General features: G+C 43.2%; 1 protein-coding gene across 1 annotated transcript; it reads right to left on the bottom strand.

Annotated features, from left to right (window-relative positions):
• Window positions 1-276: 276 nt before the first annotated feature.
• Window positions 277-1,714, bottom strand: LOC148906951 (TNF receptor-associated factor 5-like). Its single transcript, XM_089036486.1, has 4 exons — window positions 1,269-1,714; window positions 952-1,132; window positions 628-860; window positions 277-481 (listed from the first exon to the last, which is right to left on the bottom strand). Exons 1-4 carry the CDS (start codon window positions 1,712-1,714, stop codon window positions 277-279), a joined length of 1,065 nt encoding a protein of 354 aa, XP_088892612.1.
• Between the last annotated feature and the right edge of the window lie 23,978 nt (window positions 1,715-25,692).

Genomic DNA, 25,692 nt, shown 5'->3' with positions numbered 1-25,692 from the left:
GATAACCCATTATTGAAAAAACTAACCAAAAAGTTTTTTTAAGGTTACTGAAATTATAGATCGCAAAGCCTAGTGGGATCGAAATGAGGACAAACTTTGCAAAAAGGGTTCGCCGTTACATGGATAAGACTATCAATATCAGTAAAAAGGTATAAGTACGTTTATTCCACGAATTGGAAAAACAAGAAAACTGACAAAATATTGTTGCAACATTGTTGCAGCATGTGTTCTGGGCTCGGTTTGTCTGCATTTCAATCCTATAATGTACTAATACTTCTAGTTGTCATCATATTGGATATTTGTCATTTCATATTGCACCGTTTCTATGATGACCTTAACCCTTAAGTCTTTTGTGCCCTCGGCTATTGTTTCTAATGCCGAAAGGTGTATCTCTGATCCATACATCTGACCTTCCTTCAAATGTATTGGCTCAACAGTAAAAACTGTATCTTTTAGTTCATCAGATACCTCTATCACGAACCTACAGGCAGCAAAAAATAATCATTATTAATCCTGAAAACTTCTGCTATTGGGGTGTTGGTGCATCGCATACTGAAACCAAAACATCGCGTAAGAGTAAGGCAGCCTGATCTACTAAATATGTAATAAACTACTGCTGGCACAAACCTTATCCCAACATGTATAGTTGTGGCGGCCGACACAAGCTGCAAGTAGAGACTGCATTTCTCTGCAATTTGAAGAATCAGCCTCCACTTGCACCCATGAGCATCAATATTGGGGCTTGTTAGGGGCTCTCGGCGCGTATTCCCTCCAAAGCCAGCGAATATTCTTTTGAAATCTCTAATTTCCCATAGGAAACTTACAATATTTTCTTTCCTAAGAAATAAAAGGTCTGTCTTCTGTTGAATGAAAGAAGAGTATGTATTAGAAATACGATGAAACACCACAGCATACTGATACTATACTACTTTATTCGTTTTTGGGCTTTACCTTATGTAACAACGACTCCTTGAACTTTTCCTCACTTCTTAATAATAGCTTCACGTGTTGGCAGGCATGTTCAACATCGTGTGCAATTTTTTCTTCTTTATTTCCCCAGAAGTGGCACCCAGATATTGAACAATTATTTCTTCTCTTGGTGCATCTTTCAGTATGTAGATGGAGTTCGTTCCTGTAATAAAGTACGGAAAAATGGAATCCAAAATACCTAATTAGTTCGCAGAAGAAATCGCATTTTTAGGAGTAGCAATGTGTATATCGCATTGGTGCAACACGATGGAAGTGATGATAATTACAAAATGGAATACCTTTTTATGCATTCTTCACAACCTAGCGGACAATACATGTCTCCGTATGGACAGCACAGCTCGCTATGTTCTTCCATGTTCTTTGCCAGTATCTCTTTCTTGCATCCCGTGCAGTTGTTCTTTCTGTGGTGACACTCTTTTTTGTGCACTTCTTTTTCTTTTCTTTTCACTTTCTGCGTGCACCCCTCGTTTGTGCATGACATCTCTTCCTCGGGACAAGCATGAGTCATAAGCTGTCCTATTAGCCCCTCAGCCTGGCAGAGATTACATTTTCCTTGCAGTTTTGCAACCACTTGCTTCACGATGAAGTTACAATGCAATATAGTGGAATAATGTATTCCCTTTCGGCAATCTGGGCAGTGCCTATTGAGAACGTTCTTTTTAATCCGCGATATGCAACAGAGGCAAAATGTATGGCCGCATTCCAATACCATTGGCTCGAGCATGACGTTGTTACTGCAAAATGAAAATGAAATGCATACTTTATATTCATTTCAAGGTATTTACGAGGAAACTAATTAGTGGAAAAATTATATCGGTAATATATTTTTTCGTTTTTATTTAACGTTAATCGATTATCTTATCAAAACAATACCGGAGAAAAGTAGAGTGCAAACAAAATCAGTTATCAGTTCTAACGTTATCCCAATAATGAATTTATATGAAAACATTAGATTTAAAGCGAAATAATGCCAATAGCAAGATAAAATACCTGTTTAGCAAGTATACAATTAACTGTCGCTCTTATTCCCGCGTAAATAACCTTTACTATATATGTAACTGCTAAACTACATAACTGCGGTTAAGACTGGGAAGCTATTGTGTAAAACGGATCTTTCACAAGCAATAGTAAATTACACCGGTTGCAAAATTTGATGACGTTCTTCGAGAACGCACTACCTCACAAGGCACAGTTTATTCATTTAACTATACGAAATTGCAGTAAAACATTATTGAAAGCGATTCTCACTTAGACATTTTGTTAAAGGTGGGTTTTATAGTCAAGACAATGTAGTTGTAAATATTATTTAGCGTTTTTCTTAAAGAGTCAATATCGAATTAATTTGTGTTTGGAAAATTGATTCAATATCTTTATCGTTTTTACTTTGTAGTCACAACCACCTTCAGCTTAAATTTATGATTCATAATGAATGTTTGTCTTTTTTATACCTACTACCTCAGACATAATTTCTTAACGCCTTTGTTTTTCAAAATCGGAATCGATCACATGTGTTTTAGAGAGTTCTCAAAATAACAAAGTAAAAAAACCTACGCTATTGTGCAAATTTACTCGTTCAAACGTATTCCGAAATTGATCGCAGTCGCAACCATATGTTCATACAAGAACAGTTGTAAACGCATGATAACTGAGTTTCAACAATAATATATTTCGTTTCGATACTCGAAATGCGCAATGGAGCATTTGAAATTATAGTTTTCCGCATTTTCTCTATGTTCCCTTGGCAACGGTTGTCAGGGACGCTACGAGACGATACGCGTCGTATATCGCAGTTCAAACGGTTAAATCTTAAACATTTCCGTGTTCTTCTACCACCACAATACTTACTATAACAACTTGTTCTCATTGTGTCTATTAAAAAGTTCTGCCACATACGTTGTGACAAAGAGCATAGGGTTGTTGTGGACAGTTTCAACGTCATATTAGGGTTACATACGTCTTGTCCGACCATCGTTTTGAAAGACGTCAACATCCTCCCAAAGAAACCAACAAACAAAAAACTCAAAGTAACTAATTATTACCAAATGCTTCAGTATGTTATCCATCCTATTTAGTTTTTCCCGCTTCGACTATAACAATATTATTCAAGCAGTTACGACTACTTCATAACTTGAAAAAGGTTTCTTAGCTTCTGGCTGTATACACTAGAGCTCGAGCTTTAATCACTGAATGCTTATTCATTACTTACCAAACGTGGCATAGATACTCCTGTGGTACTTCATTTATGGCGCAAATATTTTCCATTTCCAAATGCTTTGCAATTTGCTCTTGGTTATTTTCCAAAATGTAACACGAAAGTGACACGAAAGTTGGATTAAAGCTCTTTTTTTATCTTTTGCACGTCGAAGGATAGATTCTAAATGGTGTGACGTGTAGTTGATTTTGCATATCTAATTGGGCAATAACGTCATGTCAATGACGTAATTTTCAAACAATAGCGAACCAATCAACGTTGCAGAGTTTTTCTAATGGAATAAAAAGTCTTGTCCAATAAAAAACTACACTGGATCTGATTTAAAAATAACACAAGGCTTTCCAGGCAATTTTCCTTTATTTGCACAAGAAAGTAAACCATTGAAACAATTAATCATCAATCTATTTTCCGTGATCTGAGATATTATAACTAAGAACAATGAGGACTGAAACAATCTGCTTTTCACCCAGGATTATAACAATTATGTGCTGGTCGAATTCAAATACCTTGTGACAATTCTTTTACATTCAACATACATGGGGATGTAGTGCTTTGTATCTACAGATGTCAAACTATTTTCTGTGATGCCCCGTAGTTCTGTCAAGCAAGCAGATGGCAGATCAACTTCAATGGTCGGGATTCTAATGTTATTGTCTCTGTTTTGAGAGATAACTTCCTCCGTTTCAGGTACATTTGTTCCGTAATGTTCCTCGTCTATGCTGTCTGGCTCAAAAAATTCGTTTACATTCCTATAATTGGAGCCAAACAGTCGCAACATTCCTTGAATGTACAACTGATTTGGGGTTCTGCCTTGTTCAGTGGAAAGTTTATGATTATTTCACGCCCCTTTAAATTTGTTTAGTGCAGAATTTATCTTTGGGAGGTATACAAAAAGCAAACAGAATAAATCTGTTTCACTTGTTGGATCTAACAAATTATTTTCTTCCATAAAAAAGAAAAGTTTACGGTAATACTCCGACACTATCCTTCTCATGTCTCTCCACAGTCGTTCTATTCGCTGGTTGTGAACGAAGCTTCCCAGAATCATGCTCCCCCTTCCCTCTCCATGTTTTTCTATCATCATCCTCAAGACTTGAACATTTTCCGTTCCTTTGTCTGCTCTTACTCTTGATGGCCAACAATACTCTTCTGTTGCTTTAAGAAAAAGCGATCCAACAGTCGTTGCCTTGTTGTTATTAGAGCATTCCATGTACACAACTACCCGCGAGTACCCATCAATAGCTGCATGTACTACAAGACGCCACCTGTATTAAAAAAAAAAATGACGATATTCTGCATTTTTGTCAATTTTTAATCTCGTATTTCTTTCGGTACGGTAGTGTACTGTACACACCTTATTAGTTTGTAGATGCCATCTATATGCCACAGACTATTGGGACCTATTTCCCAAGAATGAAAAAAAATTGGAATACTATTCAGTATTCTAAAACCATTACATGACGTATAAATAGGGCAAAATAAATAATTTTTGGAATGACTTGATTCTTCATGAAATGGTAGGTAATTGATGTAACACTGTGACAAAGCAACAACCAGAACATCGTAAGTACTTCACTGAAAAAGACTGAGCTCTTTTTACCTGGTACACTGTACGTCACACGTGGGATTTGTTCATTCCACCTAATGATGGCGCCTATGGGGTCCAATATCCTTAGAACTTCTGCTATATCATCTCTTGATGACCTTAAACCTATACTTCTTAGTTGCCCTTCTATCATTCGTATTCCTATACCGGGTGCTGTTTCTTGGAGTTCCATTATAAACCCTTTCAATTCTGGTTTGGTAATTTTTCGTCCGTTGTCAGATCTTGTTTCCATATTGAACTTTACACGCCTTCTCCAAATGGTTGCTAGGGAGACGCCTTATAAGGAAATAAAATGCAGGTTTTAATCACAGTTCACAGTTCACAGAGCCATGTGCATAGAAGGTCCCGCGCTTCGCAATACCTCAACCTCAACAGGCTATATTTCTAAATTAATTCGATCAGCTGAGGTTACTTGGAGTAATGGTTATATACCTTATACCTCGGTGGATATGAGAATGATCAACCCGAGACGAAGCCGTTGTGTGAATATGAAAGAAAAAAACCGCCAGTGAACAAAAGAAACTGACACAATGATGATATAATTAATTAAGGTTTACCTAAAGATTTTGCTATGTCTGTCCATCTGAGTCCATAATAACGCATCGCTTCCAGCTGCTCTTTACTTATCAAATAGGCAGGCCTTCCAACTACACCGCTTTCTCGTGTTGGGGCTCGATACGATTGCTCTTCCATCAAGAATGTAGCAACGCTGGTAAGCCGATGTACCATAACTCCAACCTTTTCTTCTAGGCCGGACAGATTGTCAATAAGAGTAGTCAAAAGTTGATCCGAACATGCCTGTTGCGTCACTAAAAACCACTGTATCTTCTTTAGATGCAAAACTGCTGCATCAAGGCCGATGCTGTACCGCGATAACTGCTCTGGTTGTACGTTAGGATTTCCTATGTCTGTTGCGGCCTGTAAATATCGTCGATGCACTTCGCGTACAAAAGCTTCGATAGTTGTTACATCGTAGCAGGAACCTATGATAGTAATAAATCAGTCAGTTCCAATTTTAGCATTATCCTATGACAAAAATTTTGTTAAAACAAATTTTGTTACCTTTGTTTGATATCAAGGTCATGTAAAACAAAAAGAAGCCGGGAGGTAGATAAATGTTTTTCATTTTGTGCAATGGATTCCTTGCGTCAGAAATTCATGCACTAGCAGCAGTAAGGCGGACTCGCGGAGCGTCGGCAACGCACCTGGAATTATGCGGGTATTACTGGGGCTTGGGACCCCCTTGCGCGATCCGGCGACCGTGTCAAGGAGCGCCTTACTGCTGCTGTGTTTGCGAAGATCGTAAACGAAGGTTAAAATATTTCCTAGATATAGATGGACAACATCACGAGCATTCGAAATAGGACTGTACGTAGGTTACGAACTCAAGTGTTGGATCGTTTGGATGCCGACTTCGCCTTCACGACATTCACAGAAGGAGACATAGAAGAAATTATGGACGAAGAAAGAGCTGAAAGAATAATCGACTTAATGCCGGAAGGTGACTACCGTCTTGAATTGACGTTCATAAAGTATCTAGATGGCGATTGGGTGATAGAGAGGGGTCGTAATCCTATCCGGGCGTCAGGTAAGCGAAACTTGTTTGTATTAAACAAGGATACAAGACCTGGTGCGATGGTGGGTATAGACGCGTTATTCTATGAAGTTGCCTATCCTGTTACTGTAGTTGTCTACGGCGCGTATAAGATTGAAGAGCCAGACGTTAGGAGCCTCAGGCCGATGAGACATCCCGGTAACTGCGTTGGGAAGTTGATGAGGGAGTTCTTTGAGGATTCCTCTCGTGGTGGTAAGTTAACCCCAAAGAGAAAAGAAGCCATAAGAAAATGGGAAAACTCCACTTATAAAGCCGGAGCAACGATAGACAACATCAAACAATTAGAAACCCTCTTAGAAAGGCGCATACATGTGAAAGACATCACAGACGGATTCATTTACCCGGGGACGCATAAGTATGGAGGTAGGGGTGCTCCCATAGTCATTTATCAACATAATGGACACGCTTGGAGAGAGTTAAGATTCCCAAAGAAGAAAGAGACAAAGGTCTACGAGAATTCTCCATTGGTGGAGTTAATCCATGAGAATTCTATTTGGTTAATGGATTCGGAAGGAAGCCAGTTTATGACGCAAGATGGTACTCTTTACCGCCTCGAAATCGAACATCTACGCATCCAGAGCGCCTGCAAAACCCTTGGGGAAGACTTCTCAGATGAAGTGCTCAGCTCTCGCAGCTTGGACTTCTTAGCGGCCAAAAAGAGGAATGGATGGAAACCTACCCCAAAAGAGTTCAAAGATATCTCCAAAGCGTGCGTAGAACACGGTCATGGAGGTCTTTGGAACATGGAGTACGACGAAGACGAATACGTATCTTTAGACATGAAGCACTGTTATCCTGCCAGCTTCAAAGGCCTGGGGGATTGTAAGGAATATTATGATAGATACGGCCATCCAGATTCACAGTTCTTTCGTGTGTCCTTAGACGACAGCTACGACGCGCCAGCTACGGGGTTCGTCAGATTAACGTCTTGGAAGTTGGCTAAAGACTTGCACCCCATAATTTACGCATGGTACGGGAAGCATCTACAAGAGAAAGAATGGATACCAGTGCCATTGTTAAAGTTCTTTGAAGAGCGCGAACTCTTAAAATACACAGCGCATGAAGCCATACTTTGCCATAGCGCCTACACAAAGTGGCTCCCAGAGCACAACCCAACCGCCCGAATAGTCATAGGAAAGTTTACACAGCGCGCCAACGAAGGCGAGAAGCACATGCAACGGCGTTTAATAACAGACGGAGGAGAGTTAAGCTTCCTCATAAAACGTGCCCACGATCAAGGAACGATGGTGTCTGTAGAGAAATGGGATTACCTCGTAGAAGATCAGCTGCACAAATGGAATGCGCTGTGTTATTACCAGGACCATCGACCGCAATATTATCATCTGCGTGCCCGCATGTTAGCCTACGCGCACATTAACCTTCTCGCAATGCTCTTGCGGTTTGACAAAGAAGACATTCCACGCGTAGCCACGGATTCTTTGTACGTGAAGCCCAGTGTGTTGGAAAAGATGAAAGAATTCTACACAGAAGACGAGTTGGCGGAAAGTGGACAGTGGCGCGTCAAAGACGAAGAGATAAAAGCTTGGAGAGGCCGCGTAAAATATCACGGAGAGCACACCCGCGGTAGCATGGAGCCAACGGAAGAGCCACTTCCTCCAGTTGAGGACCCGATATCTTACCAACGCTTCTCTTATCTTTATGGTACGGGAGGAAGTGGTAAGACAACGCGCGCGTTGGAGCTTTTTCCTAAGATAAAGGTGCTAACGCCAACGCATCGCTTGGAAAGGGAACTTTGCGAACAGGGCTACGATGCGCAGACTTACCACAGCTTCTTTCGCTGGAATAGCCAAAAGTGGGTGCCGAAAGCTATCCACGAAATTCCGCCCGTCAGATTGTAGGATGAGATTTGTACCGTTCCCTTGGAGATCCTTAAGGAGTTCGTAGAATTCCTAAGAGGAAAGTGTCAGGTAGTATTTGCGGGGGATCCTTGCCAACCACCTCCTATAGCCAGAGAAATGCCCCATGAATGGTTAAAAGAAATGGTAGACTATCATGAAGAAATCAACGCCGACTATCGCAGCAAGGATCAGATAAGAAACTTGAAGGCCGAATTAAGGGGCCTTAGCGACGCCGAACAATCTAAAGTGTTGCGTAAGCGCGTGCGGTCAAAGACGTATAAGGAATTCTTACAAGCTTGGCATCCTGAGCATTTGGTATTGAGCAGCAAACGCGCAGCGCAGTCGCGCATACAAAAGGACTTGTTGAGAGTGCACCAAGAGCGCTTCCCTGGTCATCTGGTGCCGGTTTGTTATAAGCCGCGCGATACCCGTATGCAAAAAAGAGATGTCTTAGTACCAGGCACGAATGTTCAACTAGAGAACGCAGTTACCCACGATAAAGCCTGGGTGCCCATAGAAAAGGTGGAAAAAATAACCTCCCATCCAGACTGGCGCTTGGGCTATTGCATGACAGTCCACAGCGCGCAAGGGCTTACCATAAAGGAAACCTTATGGATCATAGACCAGCGGCTGTGTTGGAGTAACCTTATCTACACCGCCGTAAGCCGCGTAGAATATGCCAAACAGTTAAAAAGAGCCTGGGGGCCGCAACTGCGTTACGACCGCACCCCGGAAGACATAGCAAAGGAGAACATTGCCAAGAAACTCCTTCTCTACAAAAGACACGACGAAGAGAAGGGTCATGTCTTTGACTTATGCGTGGACGACGTCTAGGAGAAAGGGGCAAGGTGTGCCAAATGTAACATACCTCTACTATGGAGGTTTGACCCGAATGACGATCAGCAGTTCTCCGTGGATCGTATAAATAACAAGCGCGGGCATTGCAGAGGCAACATAAGGCTGACATGCCTAGAGTGTAATCGGGCGCGTGGAGCAGCACTACTCTGAGTCTTTGGGGACTATGAGCAGCTCTTCCTTGACAAATCCACGACTTGGGCCATTTAGGTAATACAACACAGGCTGCCCTTCCTTGGTGACGGACTTCGAAATCTCATACGTTTCCAGTGACCAGTTAGGATCCGTGGCTCTCTTACTGCCACCTTCGAGTTCCCCCGGCTGATAGAGGTATCGTACCACTATGTCGCGGGGAAGCTTTTTTTCCTTCAGTCCGACCGCCCTTGAACTTCTGACGTAGGACTTGTGTTCCACGTGTTTCTTTTTTATGGCATCCTTGGGTTTCATTCCCGTAGCCCTGGCCGCCTCGTTGTTTAAAGCCGCGACGACCTGGGGGAGCCTCTGAGTCCATTCCCTGTTGCGTTTGGAGGGATCTTCCAGCTCTTTCCAATACTGGTATCCAAATAGACGCTCGGCCAGGGTCTTATTGAATCTTTCGACGATGCTCTGACCCCTGTCGTACTCAGCTTCGGCTCTCCTAATCTTAGTGTCGTGGTCTTTCAGGGTCTTGGTAACCACGCCCATGAACTCTGTCCCCGCATCCGTTTGCAGCAGCTTAGGCCATTTCAAGACGCGCTTATAAATCTTACCTAGGGCTTCTGCGACTTCCCCAGAATCCTTGCTGGTTATGGGTTCGGCGTCCTTGTATCTGCTTGCGATTTCAACTACGGTCAAAGCGTATCTGTAGGTCTTTTTTCTCACCTTGCCGTGCGGTAAGAAAAGCAAATCTGCCTGATGGACTTCGTTGGGGGCATTTACGGTGAAGCTGGGCCTGGGAATGTGCTTAGGCACGGAAAGATGGACCTGCCAGAGGGTTTGTTTTTTTAACCAGTTCTTAGCCGTTTCTTCTGATACCCTGGCCGCGGTCGCGAGTTTCTTGATGGCTGACGCTCCTCTCCAATAGCCTTCAGGCCCATAGTAAATCCTCTTGAGTTTGTCCTCTACGCGGCCCATTATATGAATTCCAAAACAAGATTGATCTTGCGTCCGTTAAAATCCACCGTCTTTCCGTCCACCTTAATGGTGATGTTTATGCTTTCTACCAAATTAGACAAGTCATAGCTTAAAGAAATGGGAGTGTATTCTACCAGGTCAAATGGATTACCTTTGGGCAGAAACTTGGACATAAGAGAAGACGTTTCTGCATTGCTGTAACTATTGACCAAGTCGCAATAGACTTCGTAAGAGGATGCGACTTTCCATTTCACGGGTATGGCCGTGTTGGTAATCGTCTTGCCCGAGGCACATAATAAAGATCCCAATGGGTCAAACTTTCCAAAAGTTACTGAATAGTTTGGCATATTATGTTTGAGGGTCATTTCGTGCGGCAATCCTGTGGTGAGAGTATAACCGCGTTTGGCGAGCTCCTTAGCAAGGGTGATTGGCGTGTAATGTCCATCGGGTAGCGTTACGAGTTGATAACTGCCGGGCGACTTAAGTACGTTGACCATGCCCCCAATTAGGTTATACCAAGAATTGTACAAAGAGCAACTAACCAGCCGAACCTTACAGGCTTTGATGGGGGGATTCAAGTAAGTGGTAAAATCATTGTTGTCGCTTTCCAAAAAGACGATCATATATTAGACTAAATACGCCAAAGCCGCGCCTCCTGCCAGTCCTGCAACTCCTACGAAGACCAACTCATTGTCTTTTTGTTTCTTAGAAGGCTGGTAGTAATTCTTAAACTGAGGCCTTTTTAACCTCGTCGATGCCGCTGGGTGCGCCTGCGTATAAAGTTTAAATGCGTAGTCTGTATTTTCGAAGTTCTTATCCGCCTGCATTTTGTCTTGGTAGTTCTTATCCAACCAATCCCTGTAAGCTTGTCTTTTTTCATTCCAAGCCGCCACGTCTCGCTGATATTTCTCCAGCGCTAAGTCGTGCCTCTTTCTTTCGGCTTCGAGACTACTTCCGCCAGTTACCGCTTTTTCTATGTACTTACCCGCGTAACTAGCACCAGTAAATGCTAAAGCAGCAATTAGTGAACCTCCTATCATAGCAGCCATTTATATCTTAGAAGGGATGTACTTTTCCTTCTGCAGATGGTCCTTTAGCATGATAGCCCCGCCAACGGCAGCGGTCATCTTAGCAAAATTAGCAAAGCTCTTGCTTGGGTCTTCAGTAAAGTCTTCTTTGAGCACCTTTTTGCCTACTCAACCAATACCCGCAACGATGGAAGTAATGATAGCTGCTTCTTCAACAGTTTTCAATAACGCGGTTGACATTATATTACAAAGCGAGAAGGTTATTCCATCACGGGTATTTTGCTTCTCTTAGGAGGCTCCTGCGTCACATGTACGGGTTCTACTTTTGGCTTCGTAGCCCGCCATTGGAAGTAGAGGCTGCCTGGTGCTATAGGAACTCCCAACGCGCCAATGACTTGCCCAGGATTGATAAAGGATTCCTCTTCTCTTTCCTCCACCTTTTCTTCTTTTTTGGCTTTGTTTTTCCTGTTCATCTCTGCGAGCTTCTTACCGGCAGCAACTCTGCCTGGAGATTTAGCCTTGGTGATTAGTTGCTCCTCTACTTGAGGGGTTTCCTCCGCCTTCGATTCAGCTTCACTCATTTAATTCTAAGGACTTGAAGGACTTGATAAGTAACTTAAGACGACTTGACTAAGTACTTAAGGATGACTTAACTAGGTACTTGAGGCGACCTGGGTAATTCCCGCGAATGACTTGACTAAGTACTTGAGGTGCCTAAGCAAGTACTTGATAAGTCACTTGCAGGTACTTGACTAGGTACCTCAGCAAGTGCCGCCTCGAATACCCTTTCGACTTCTCTGTCCTTCTTAAAGTCCTTCCAAGATGTCGTAAGTTCCTTCAAGTTGACGTGCTGAGCTACGTGAAGTGCCGCAGAGGCGACTGCCATTAACTTACCGCACTTCAAAGACAACCAGCCGCAGGTTATCTTAAGTTCTTGGGCGATGACATAGTCATCTCTTATGTCCTTCTGTAGTTGCTCCACGTCGTCTATGGGCAGCGCAAGTCCGAGAAGCTTGGTGGCAAGTCGGATAGCGGAGTCTGCTACGGCGTCCGTGGTTTTACTTGCAAGGGCAGCCTCATACCTCTTATGGAACTTCTTAACTTCCTCTTCCGACAACTTATTAACTTGCTCATGGGTAAGTTCCTTGCCTATCATTTCTTTGCACTTCCCAGAAGACACAAGGATGTTAAGTTGTTCCTTAAGGTTACTTTCATCTAACTGTGTGGGGACTTCATCTATCAGCTGCTCAATCTCCATATACATTAGGAATCAAAGATTCCAACCGTGTAGGGAAACCTCAAAGAGAAGATCATCTTGGAATGTTGGTGCGTGTTTAAGTGCCGCATGTATTCGTGTAACTGTTCCTTGGATATTTCGCCGCCGTAGTCGCTTAAGATGGTTTCCAGGTCTGACTTACTTGGAGTATAAAATACGACAAGTGAACCTATGTTTTCCCTGAAGGGCTTAGAGACGCTGGTAAGCTGCTGCGAGAGCAACCAAACGCTAATGTTGTCATGTCTGCCGCTAAAGGCGAGCTTCACTAATTCGGAGGTGCGCCTTTTCACGTCGTCCCCGCAGGCGATGTCATCCAATATGAGCAAGGTTTGCGTATCTTTAGGGAATTGTTTGTGCCAAAACTTAAGATGTCCAGATAACTCGTTAGGGTCTAAGATATCTACAAAGAAGTCGTCATCTTTCGCGCCTACGCCCGTCCAGGTGCGGTTATTCACGTAGGTGGGACAAAGCAGCACGATATAGTCAAATCGGTATCTAAAGGGTCCTAATAGCTGCTCTACCACGAACTGGGTCTTTCCGCAGCCGGTGGGTCCTACTATCAGAGCGTTACAAGGCATGTGATACGGGTTCATTGTATTTCAGCAAACGAAGTTTGCTTCTAGTGAAAGTCGCAAGACTTTCTGAACTGGTATATATGGAGCCCGTGGACGCAGTCAGAGCGATGGTTAACGTCGTCAAAGAAAAGTCGGACCTGGAGAGGACGGTCGAAATGCAAAGGGAGGAGATCAATCGATTAAGAGAGCACGTGCAGGAGTTGTACGATGAAATGTGTGGTCTGAAGCGCGCGGAAAGGTTTGGTGCCCTGTTAACGATGGCCTCATGGGCTAAGGAATCCGTTAAGGACTTTATGAAGAATCCCATATGAGGCTTATTAAATTCTTATTATATCGATGGGGTGCAAGCATTGTGGTAAGGAGTTCAGCAGTAAGCAGATGTTAAAATATCACGTGTCAAAGAATGTTTGTAGGAAGACACAAAGTAGGCGTTGTGAACGCTGTAGCAGGTTGTTCAGCAGTAAGCAGATGCTAGCATATCACTTAGAAAACAAAGTGTGTATAAAGAATGTATGTAAGCGCTGCGAAGAACACAACGACGACGATTGGCATATGCTGCGCTGCCTGACGAACTATAATTTGAGCGGCGTAGCGTGTGAGACGCACGGCGACGTTGCCTCGCGCTGTTGCCCTAAAGAAACAACGACGGCGTTAATACGTCGAAAGAAGAAAATAGATACGCGCTTCGCATTTTTTGACCGCGTTGAAGGTGTGCGCTGGGAAGCCAGAGAATATTGGGAGGCGGACTGTCCGCGCTGCGGATGTCGTAGGGGCGAACAGCATGTGTGGCAGTGTTTATACGTGCACGCGGACGCACCAAGGACATTTAAAGAATTCGCTGATGACCTTGAAAGAAGCGCGCACCAGAAATGATGAGGAGCGCCTAATGAGATCTAAATAAGGATCGAAAAAGTATCGGGGGGGTCTGGAGGACCTCTCATCGAGTTACGGAAAGTGTTTCACGAAATCCTTTATTATTTATTAGATATTTATTACCCCTTTAATAGATAATAAAGACGCAATAAATAATAAAGGATTTTCCTTAAATAGTTTCCGGGGCATTCAATAAGGATCTAATAAATAATAAGGACTTCCTTAAAATAGTTTCCGACCTACCTTAATAATATATGCTAGCCTACGCAGCAGCATTCCTTGGGGGGTTCCTAATAACCCTTTCAATATATGGACTGTATTACATGCGAACCCTCTGCTGACTGCATCGTTAACAAAGAGTCGCCGACCCTCATTGTCAACGACCCTACCTTAGATAATGCTGCGCCTAACCACATAGGACCGAAGGAAGGATGCACTTTGCGACGTCAAACGCCCAGCGGCCATCCTTCTTACCATACGACCTCAGATGCGTAAACTCCTGTCCTTCGATGACGTAACGGACGCGATCCGGCGCCCACAGGCTGTACGTAACGCCTTCGTGCGCCAACAACAACCGTAGCCTGTCTTCAAAGGCTACGTAGTTTTTTATTTCGTAGGTAACACCCTCCTTTAAGTCTCTCCAGTGTATCTGCCTTACCGCGTTAAACGCCATATATTCTATGAAATATCTTTAAGTGCGTCTTTAAAGTGTCTGTGTTCCTAAAGCGCTTGCAGCACCACCTACAAGGCAGGCGAATTCCTCGCGCATACTCCGTGATGCTCCTGCAGATGTCGTCGTAGTCGTTGCTTATCAGCACCTTAAATCCATTTTCCTCGTAGCCGTCTAAGAGGCGGCGCTGATCCTCAGACAATACCCCGTTGCCTTTCGGAGTCTTCAGCTCGATGCAGAATCCACGGTACCGCCTGTGAGCATTAAGGATGAGCAGGTCGGGCTGACCGCGTTGATATCCTTTCTGCCAGCACTTTATGCGCTTGCCGTCGCTGTCCTGCAGTTCGCCTAGGCCGGGCGTTAAGAGCATTTGAGGGTAATACTTACGAATGTAATTTACCACCTTTTTATGCAGGTCGAATTCATTCTCTATTTTAAATACCAACTTGTTAGGGCTGTTAAAGCGCTTGTCTAATTCGTACTTACCAGTCTTCCTTAGCGCGGGTAGGACTTCCTCAAAAACCCAATCCTGGAATGCCTCTGCCTTTGGCATCTTCGAACTGAATATCAATTGATACAGCCCAGGTTCGGTTACGTACACAGAATGCGGGTGAATAGTAGAAGCATAACGATTCGTTACCCTTAACTCACTCAACCTTTTTTTGTGATTTTCAGAGACGTGGTCTTTGATAGCCTTTTTGGTGTTCTCATAGTCCAACGCAGCAGCCACTTCCTTCGCTTTGAAGTACAAAGTTTCGCCTTGCACTATGCATTGCAGTTTGGTGTTGTTGTTTTCGAATACGCGAAGCATATTATACATAAGGAATATTTTAATTTTTCGTTCACTTTGTTCACGAAACTAGTAAGCGACGCTCTTTAGTTGATTCATTTCTATGCTCAGTTGCGCGTCAGACACGACAAAGACGTACGCGTTTATCTTGTCGCCGTCGCCCGCGGAGGCATTCTTGGTGCGCTTGATCTCCAATGTTATACCATCCTGGGTATTTACTAGACGTAACCCCTGACCATGTAGGTCTTCGTCGTTCGTCGTGCGCATGTCAATCCACAGCGCATACTTATCATTAAAGAATTCCTCAGGGCTAATTTGGTCGCCAAACTTACGCATGGCCTCTCTGTACACGTCTGCGGGCTTTATTCCCTGGGAGTAGACCTTGTTTGGAACGCCGTTGACATTTACCCCCACGTTAGTAATGTTGGGGTTATGAAAGGCTTCGGAGTCGCGCTTACCGGCCTCGTAGGGTTTGGCAAACACCAACATTAACCCCGTGAGACTTCTTCGGGGGAGGTTAATGCTTTGGTTAATAACCTCGTCCGTCTTGTCCAAGAAGCTGAACGTCTTGTACATCACTACGTGGTCGTAAAGGAATGCCTTGCCGGAGCTGTATTCCATGCCAGCTCTACGGGCCAGCTCTTCGCTGTATACCGTCTCATACTGCAGCTCTAAGTTGGTAATGGAGTATGGAGTTGTTGTGGTAAGTGCAGTGGTCAGCCCACCAATGATGTTATTAGCATCTGCTAAGGTTACTTCAAACTGTAGCTCGGATAACTGTCTTGGGTAATACACACCGTTATTTGTGATTACTTCAAAGTCTAATGGTATGACATACTTACTACCATAGGCTGTCTTTATTCGCTTTGCGTCTGCTACTGCGGTTTCCCCACTGCCGTCAGTAGGTTGCGTTTTCGTAGGTGTGCGGACCTTACGCAGAATGACACCACCAATTCCTTGTTCTATTCTTTGCGCGCGGTCAAAGGCTGTTAGCCACATATCCTTATACGTGGTGTACAGATCGTACCTGTTCAAATCCAAAAGGGATTCCCCGGCGAACTTGATTCTCATCTTAGAGACCAAGTTGCGGCCCACGTTGTTAACGATAATCCTTTCATCCACAGTGCTGGGCTGCACCGCTAGGTCAAACCTTAGCGCTAACGTACCAGGAACTAAGACTAGGTTATCCGTTAGACGGGGCACGCCTACGTACAAGGTTTCTCCAGGCTTTGCGCTACTGGGGGTAAAGGTGACCCGGTGAAAGGTGCGTTATGCCTTTAGTCCGCCAACCTGCTTAGGTAATACGTTGGGGTTTAACTTTGTGCTTATCATATATAATGGAAGGAACGGATTTTGACCCCCTTTCCGAAGAAGGCCAAGTCGACATCAACGATGAAGAATACGAGTCTTTGCTTCCCGATGACAACGTAGACGGACGGGGCCTTTTTGACAAGCTAAGACGCAAATATGGCAGTAGGGCCCGCGATGCTATGCGCTCTTTAAGAGATAAATTCAAGTCTAAGAATTCCCACGAACCCGTCCCGGAGTATCTACAAATGGAAGACTTGGATCTCACGGACGCAAGAACTGAAATGTTAAGAGAAGTCATCGACAACGTAAAGCAGCGATATCCTAACGCAAATCTGGCTCTCTTAGAGTTCGGAGTAGGAGATAAAGGCCAAATCCAAGTTCGATACGCAGGTAGAGAAAAATGGTACGACTTTTATCAAAGAAAGGAGTCTACCTTACTTAACCACGGCCTTTCAAAAGAAATAACGGCAGCATTGGGAACTCCTAACCTAACGCTAATGTCTACCTTGAGTAAAAAGGAAACTACGAGGCTCCAAGAAAAATTCCTTAAAAGCGTCAAAATGCCAAGCACTACAGCAAGCCTTGAATCTATAAATGCATTACTTAATAAGCAACAAGAAAAACTCCAACAATTAGAAACCACTGAAGAGGAAAAGAGCGAAGAACTCAAAAAGCTTCCACCAAATAGTGACGCGACTGGAGGCTTGATGAGTTACTTACGAAACGCAAAAGCCGAAAAGGAAGCACTTCAAAAGGAAATACAGGAAAATAAGGTAACCATCAACGACCTTACGCGACAACTCGACGAAGCAACCAAGAAGGGGGGTGATATCAATAGTAAATTCGAAGCCGTCCAGGAGGAAAACCAAGCATTGCAGGGGCGCATAGAAGAATTGGAAGACGAATTCATGAAACAAGGCAGGCTAACTACTGAAAATCATGCCGTCGAAATTGCAGACTTAAAAGCTAGGCTCTCTAAGCTGCTAGAAGAAAAAAGCGCCGCAGGGAATCAGCTAAGGGTTGCTTTGAATGAATCGGCAGGAAAAGACGCAGAACTACAGCGCTTGGGAAAAGAATTAATGGAGTCCGTTGACAGAGAAAGGCAAGTAATGGCGGACAAGGCAGTGGCGGAGGAACGAATACGACAACTTCAACAGGCCGTCGAAGACTTGGAGGGGCAAATAGAGCGGCAGCAGGAAAAAAGTAATGACCAAACTCGTCCCGAAGAAGAAAGGGAAGCAGCTCAAAGGGAATTAGAGGCTCTTCAGGAAAGACTGGTGGAATTGCGTACGCAAAGAGAAGGCTTGGAAATGGAGTTGGGGCTTACCACCAAGGAAAAGATAAAAAAGCTCCTGGTGAAGTATGGTATTCCGCTGGCATTTGCGGTCGCTATTTCGAGCATAGTAGGAGTAATCCTATCCGCGCTTAAGGCTACAGGCGCGGGCGTAAGCAAGTTGGGTTCTGGTTTGACGGACTTAGGGAAAAAGATGGCAGCCGGCTTGCCTGGGCTGCTTGGTAGCGTTCTTAGCCTGGCACTTAGGACCGGCGGAGAACTGTTAAAGTTTGTAGGGAATAACATTTGGATCTTGGTCGTAGCTATTGGGGTGGTCCTCCTGAAGAAGATGAAGGCTTAATCTTATCCTTGTGCGTTGCTGGGGGCTTATCGTCGTCAGGCATCCTCGACTGGGGATAAGTAAAGATAGTATTCGCACCGCCTTGATAATGCGGCACCAGGGGCATGGCGGTCATGGTAGAAATGGTCTTATGATTCCAAGTAGCATCCGCCACGGCACCAGATCTCGAATAGGCGGTATTTATTCCAACGAAACCTGGATACTGGGAGGGATTCGAGAGGTCAGCATCACTGGGGCCAACTTGAAGCTTCGCATATTGACAATTGGCTATCATATGAAAAGTCACCGACGTTAGGTTCTCCGCACTTGCGGGCGTGGGCTCAAACGTGAAATGAGCCGGAGTCCTGTTATTCGTCTTTTTCCTGTAAGGCAATAATGGGGTGTTGGTCTCGTCAATGATCCTAAACCCGGCATTGCAGTTATTCCACCCGCTAATGGTAATGGTGCACATAGTCAATCCCAAACCCCCGACCTTCACCCACAACCCAGTGTCGCGCCAACTGTCACCCTTTCCATACCCCCCATCCTCCAAATAATGAAGAAACCAGTCCTCTTTTGCGTGTGGGTTCATATATTACAGGGAACAAGTCCTCTTCGTTAGAAGGGGCAGCAAACATAGTTTGCTTCTAGAGACTAACCACCGTAAGAGTGCTAATACTTTTGTGGTTATAAGCTGTATCTCTTTGATTTTCTATGCTATTTACCGTGACCTTTCCGGTATCGTCTACGCGCATTTGCAGCTTTACCTTTCCATGACAAACGGCGACCATGTGGAAAGTCCAAACGGAGTGATTCTCGGAGCTGCTGGGATTGGGCTCTACGGAGAAATGCGCAGGCTCCCTGTTGTTTGTCTTCGTACGCATAGGCTGCAGTATGCCGTTGTCATCCAGGAACCTAAAACCGACGTTGGCGTGACTACTCGTACCAATGCAAATACTGCAAAGGATTAACTTCTTTCCTGAGTAGTTCAAATCCACAGACATCCCCGTGACATCAACCCAAGAGCTCTGGTTGTTTTTTTTCTCGCCTGTGTAAGTCGTATAAACGCAATCTACTCCAGCTACATAGGGGTTGTTCATCGCCATATATAATAACTCAGACCAATGCTTGCGGTGGCTAGGCCGGCTTTTAGTAAGTTATGGTCATATTCCTCGGGTATCGTAGGCAGGTCCCTCTTCTTGATTACGTTCTTTGGTTTCCCTGCAGGATTCTCTACGTGCTCCTTCTTTGGCTTCTCCACGAAATGGGGAATGTTCCTAAGAGTGTCAGAGTTCACGTCATTCACCCCAAACTTCATATCCTTAGTAGCTCGTTGAAGTTTGTTGTTGTAACCCACGACGGAATCGGCGTTGATGACCAAATTACTTGGCATTAGCCAACAACCGGGCGACAAGGCGTAATCTAGCCGCACTTTAGATTGCTGCACCGCAAGTTGATATCTTTGAACTGACTTAGAAATCTCATTCTCGATAACAGCGCTTTCGAAGAGGACAAGGAATACTTGTTGCGTTTCCTGTGACGCACCACTGGCATCTACGATGGGGCTGCGAGTACTAACCTGTGCTCCTAGAATGCACTAAACAAAGGCTTCAATGCTGCGGTTAATCCTTGCTAGGTTTTTCAGTCCAATGCCCTTTGCGGCAAAGAAAGGCGCCCATGGATATCTCTGCTTGCTTTCTATGAAGTAGATCAGATTCCCTTTCGTTCCGCTGCCTCCTAAGTCGGAGAACTCGTAGGAACTGGGATACCCCATACCCGGCGTTTCTATGCTAGCACAGACGTAGGAGGCATAGGTGTAAGTTTCTCCTAAGCCATGGGCGGCACCCTCTTTGTTGCGGAAGTCGGGGTTATGGAGATGAAACTCATTCTTTAGACGCTCCCATGCGACTTTGTCATATTTGTTATCCTTTGGGTTAAAGACAGTGTCACCAGGAAGCGTCGCTCCTACCTCAAACAATATCCTACAAATAGTAAAGGCAACGTGAAATCGTAGGAAAGGAATATGGAACATATCCGCGGCTATACCACATCCTTTAGTAGCAGCCCAGACAGCAAAGTTTAACTGCTGCGGCCAATACCGCATGTTGGGAACTGATAACCATTCTCTGGATTCTTTCCCTGAGGTATGTTTCATGGCAGTTTCTCTAAAGATGTCTCTGACCTTTGTCTTGAAAGTCGTAGGACCCACGGGAATCTCCATAGAGGTAACCATCTTAGCAAAGTCTTCCGCATCTTTGTTGTCGTAAAATGGGTAATTCTGGGTTGTCGGTAATAAATTCTCCGGGAAATTAGGTTGCCTTTCTTTATGCTCGGGTTTTGGTTGTAAAATCTTAGGATGCTTTGGCCCCAAGTCCGCATTGCTGTACATCCTGGAGCCGTTAAAGTAAATCCCATCGGGTCTACGCTCAAACTTACTAGGGTCTGCATGTGGAAACATCTTCCTAAAGACCCTCCAGTTGGCATAATCCCTGTTGTCGTGATGTGGCTGCTCCTCAATATCATTCCCAAAAGCGTCGTACATTAGTATATATAATGGATGTTATACCATCAGCACCACAGTTGTACCCAGATGTTCCAAACTATCACACCACGGCACCCATCGAGAACGCTGAGAACTTTCGTTTGAACAAGGCTAATCTGATCCTGGCTTACTTGGACGCACAAGTTAAACACTACGAGAACGTAAGGAAGAAGTATGCCCGCGCCCGCAGCACTCTGCATAAGGTGGTGGTAACGACGGGATCTTTGTCTGTTGCTTTGACGGGCAGTGGTGTTGCTACTTCTTTGACGGGCCCCGGCGTCGTTGTGGGTGTCCCTTTGGCCGGCGTTGGGGCGGCTTGTGGTATTGTCTCCGCTGTCTCCACGGGCATCATGAAACAATTATCGAATAAGATATCCAAACATGACACGACCATAGCCCTAGCAAGGGCAAAGTCTAACACGATTGCCGACCTCGTCTCCAAAGCTCTTGTCGACCGTAAGATAGACGACGTGGAGTTTTCCTTGATTCTTGCGGAGGAGAAGAAGTACGAGGAGTTGAAGTCAGGCACCAAAAAAACAATCATAAGAGATCTGTCCGACGAAACCCGAAAGAAGATCTACGAACAGGCCAAGGAAGACCTACAAAGAAAACTCGCTCAGTAGACATTCACTTTGAATTCACGTCAACGTCTGGGTATCCATACTAACAGCGGATGCTCGGGGTCTATCTCCTTGAAGATCTCGTAGATCGCATCTGGATAGTGGGGAATATTCTCATCCAAACGGCAAAACAACCACTCAGCTCTACTCATCGCATCCCTAGACACCTCCGGGATGGGTTCATTGGTAATTTGAGATAAAAGGTAGGGAATAGCCTTGTAATATTTCCCTAGCTTTAGTCTTTTCAGCGTTTTTCGTAGACTTTGCGGGGTTGGCTCTTCTAAGTGGTCTATGATTTTCTTCTTTACTTCGTTGTCTAAATATACTGGTCGAAGTCCTCGTATGTGGTCCATACAGTCCCTAAAGTATTTTATTCTCTTATAAGGTGTTTTCTTACGACCTCCATTGGCGTAATACTGCTCTCTGGTAGCATTTGGTACGGCATTACGAATATTCTTACCACACTCGTAACACTGTGCTGACGTGTCGTCTTCTATTTGCATTTTTTTACCACAACACCAGAAACCCTTGGGCTTGGGTATGTTAACTTTGGGTCTTAGACAAATTATACAGAAGTCATAAGCAAACTCTTTACATTCATGCATATATAGAGCAAATATCTTCGCAAACACAGCAGCAGTAAGGCGCTCCTCGACACGGTCGCCGGATCGCGCAAGGGGGTCCCAAGCCCCAGTAATACCCGCATAATTCCAGGTGCGTTGCCGACGCTCCGAGAGTCCGCCTTACTGCTGCTTGCACTGCTTTACCTCTTGGAAATAATATGAGTCAGCATTGACATTAAAAATTGATTGACGCTGTCTATCATAAGTCAGCATACAATTGTTTTTGAAATCCAAAACCGATGAATCGCACAATACCTTTATTTCCGGTAGGTTGTTGTTTTTTGTTTGTAGAGTGTGATATACGATATTTTGAAATATACCAGGAAACCACTGCGGCTCTTTACATCGCAAACTCATGCGGTTATATTAACGCTTCGTTCGGTTGGAAAGCAGCATGGACGACGCAGAAGACACGTTCAACGGTCTACGAATGACGTTAGAGGATATGAGTAGAGAGTTAGAGGAAGAAGAAAATGCCAGTCAAATTGGCAACATAGGGGCACTTTTCAGTCCACGAAACCGTGGTGTATCGAGTGGACCACGAAGAAACCAACGAAGAGGCAATCATCCTTCTAGGATCTTTGTCTTTTTGGGATCAAGGAACCCAAATGATGTAGGGACTTCTGATTGTCCATCGAAAAAAAACTAAATTCCCTTCATCGTATACGCATGAAGAAATGATGGTCCTTTTAAAGAGGGAATTTACAGCTATGGGAACTTCTCCAAGGCAAGTAATTTTTTATATTCAAAACTTATATATGTTCTCGATATGCTCATGTAATCATACATTTATGCATCAACAATGTCTGTGAATTGATGCAGATCACATTCTTTGAGGGTAGTTTACTCGCAGGATAGTTAACCTAAAAAGTAAGCTTCAAAATGAAAGCGTTTTCACAAATTAAATGTTACTCCGCGCTTACTATCAATATGATAATAACAAGCGCGAAAATGGCGGGAGAAGCTTTTCTCGAATTCTCGTGGCACTTTTCCATCGCTTATGTGTAAATAGAAAATGGCCGGATAAAGTTTCTTAGTAAAGTTTATTTATAATATGAGCAACGACTGCCAGGAATAGTCGAAATCCATTACAACTAATAAATGCGCAATGAAAGAAAGAAGAAGAAGCATATGATTGAAGCATGACCTTTAAGGTCGACATTTTCACAGCTCATTTGTTCTTCTCTGTCATTGGTTAAGAACTCACATCTATCGTTTCCGCTTTTTCAATGATCTTTCAGGCATTTTGATGTCCAAATTTACAACAACAAAATCGTACGAAAACGCACCCTCACTTTCCAGCATTTTGCTAATTTTCCAAACTTTTGGATACCCCTTAGTAGAGTTCATAATTTGAACCATGTCTTGTTAAAAGCTTGCCACACTTTTTTTTTTTTTTTTTTATTTTGTTTTATAGGACTGTGTTCTACAAATCCGGCAGCCATGGGAACCATGCTCTCCATCGCATTGGAGAAAATCTTGACGCCAAAATGATCGTAACACATTTTAAATATGCTGCCACGAAAGTATACATTGGTGTGCAATCGGCTTCGCCACCAACGGCCACAATCACACATGATCCTACACCCACTACAGATGCAACATTTGTTGCACCAGCTCCTACACTAACTTCAACACCGACAAATACAGCATCAGAATCTTTCACCATTAGCGCTACCTCTGCCTCGGCATTTACCGCTAACCCTATCTCCGCATCTGCTGCCGCTGCCGGTGTGACTCCAGCTGTATCCCGCATCACGCTCACGGATTCGGATGACGAGTTAATATCCATTAACGCATTTTCTTCCCCACCACGTCCACAATATTCTGATGATGAAGATACAGTAGGTAAGAGGCCATCAGTTAATATGTTGGAGGAAAAGGGTTTATATATGTTTCATAAAGCTAGAAACTGAAATTGACTTCAGAAGCTCGCCCTGTGTAAATTAGTAATTCTGAGTTGATAATTTTGAAAGCGTTTGAGAAATTTTAATTATAGATTTGTGTGTTTTATTATAGGAGAGGTAATTCAACCTGGAAACCAACGGTCTTCCTTCTCTACAGGTACACATCTACAATTAAGATGTTAGCGAAATTCGTGAAATAATAAAAAAATAACCTTTTCTTGAGTTGATATATATTCAACAAGTTCTAGCAGTACATAGTTGCGATAATAATCCTTTTGAACCACCTTTTTTTCCCTTGCCAATATTTCAGGACGATATGGACCCGCGTTCCTATCACCTGGAGAACAAGATAAATATATTTTCATAATTATCCAAGTGGTTGTGGGAAAAAGGTTTTTGCGTTATGTCTTGCTGCTGCAATTTGAAATCCTTTGAAAAAAGACGTTATTTAAATAGAGTCCAGTGCATATGAAATGCTTTAGAAATCCTGCGTTTTTTCAATATTTATCATTTTTTGTTTTAATACATTTTCGAGTTAACACAAGAAACTGAGCTACTCTAACTTTTCTTATGATTTCAAATTTTATAGTTGGCACAATTCGTGAAGACTGTAGTGATAGAGGGCTATACTGTAGAGGTAAATAGAGGATATTACATGGGCGCGCGGAGATACGAAATTTATTTTCGAGGGTTTATTCTGTTTATTATATAATTATCCATAAAATCAACTTAATAAGTTTTTTATTTTTATAAAATGTTTTTATTTATAAATCAATAGCTTAAATACACATGATAACGAGATTTTTCACATGTGAAATTATCAGTTTTTCGAACAGGAGAAATATAGGTATTTTATGGATGATTATATGATAAATATGTTCATTTCATAGATACTGAGATTTACGCACGGAAATTTTTTTTTTTTTTTTTTTTTTTTTTTTTGAGTTTATGCTATGCTATATTTACTATGTAGTCAAAATTAGTAAAATTTAGTGAAAATTAGTTTTACTAATGTTTCACGGTTATATTGTTTGCACTATAATAGGACGTTTAGTAAAATCGTTTGAATATTCAATATGAAAGCTTGAGCTTATATTTAATGGACATTGATTTTATTTTATAGGACTGCTATTTTCACGACAGTTGAAATGCATTGCCCTAGCAAGAAACGTAATTGGGTACGCTGGGCCAATGTTTCTTGGTCACACGTTTAACAGTGTAAGTATTGTATATTTTTATCCAACTCAAATGAATAATAATATTATAAGCTTAGTATTCAATTAATTAGAGATTGACATCATTATTAATCAAATATTGATCATAATTTTTCAAACAGCTTTGCCACCTCATCCACCACAGCTTGCAGCCTGCAGTAATCATCCTTCTGAATGACTGTGGCAGACTAACTGCACTGGAGGAGAAAGTGTTAAGGTAAATAAATATCATCAACCTCATCTTAACCTGGACCTTTATTACTATCCAATAACTCTTTATGAAAAGTGATAAATATCCTCAATTTTGATAATAACAATGACCGCTATCATGTCATTATCGTTTTGTTTCACATTTAACTTAGTGAGCACTCTAAGCAATTAGTGGATGTAGCGCTATATA

This window comes from Actinia tenebrosa, unplaced genomic scaffold (assembly GCF_029948245.1).
Source record: "Actinia tenebrosa isolate PJP-AT-01 unplaced genomic scaffold, QUT_ActTen_1.0 PGA_scaffold4__44_contigs__length_22323623, whole genome shotgun sequence".
Lineage (NCBI taxonomy): Eukaryota > Metazoa > Cnidaria > Anthozoa > Actiniaria > Actiniidae > Actinia > Actinia tenebrosa.
Note: the sequence above shows the minus strand (reverse complement) of the source record. Positions and strands in the feature narration are given on the sequence as shown.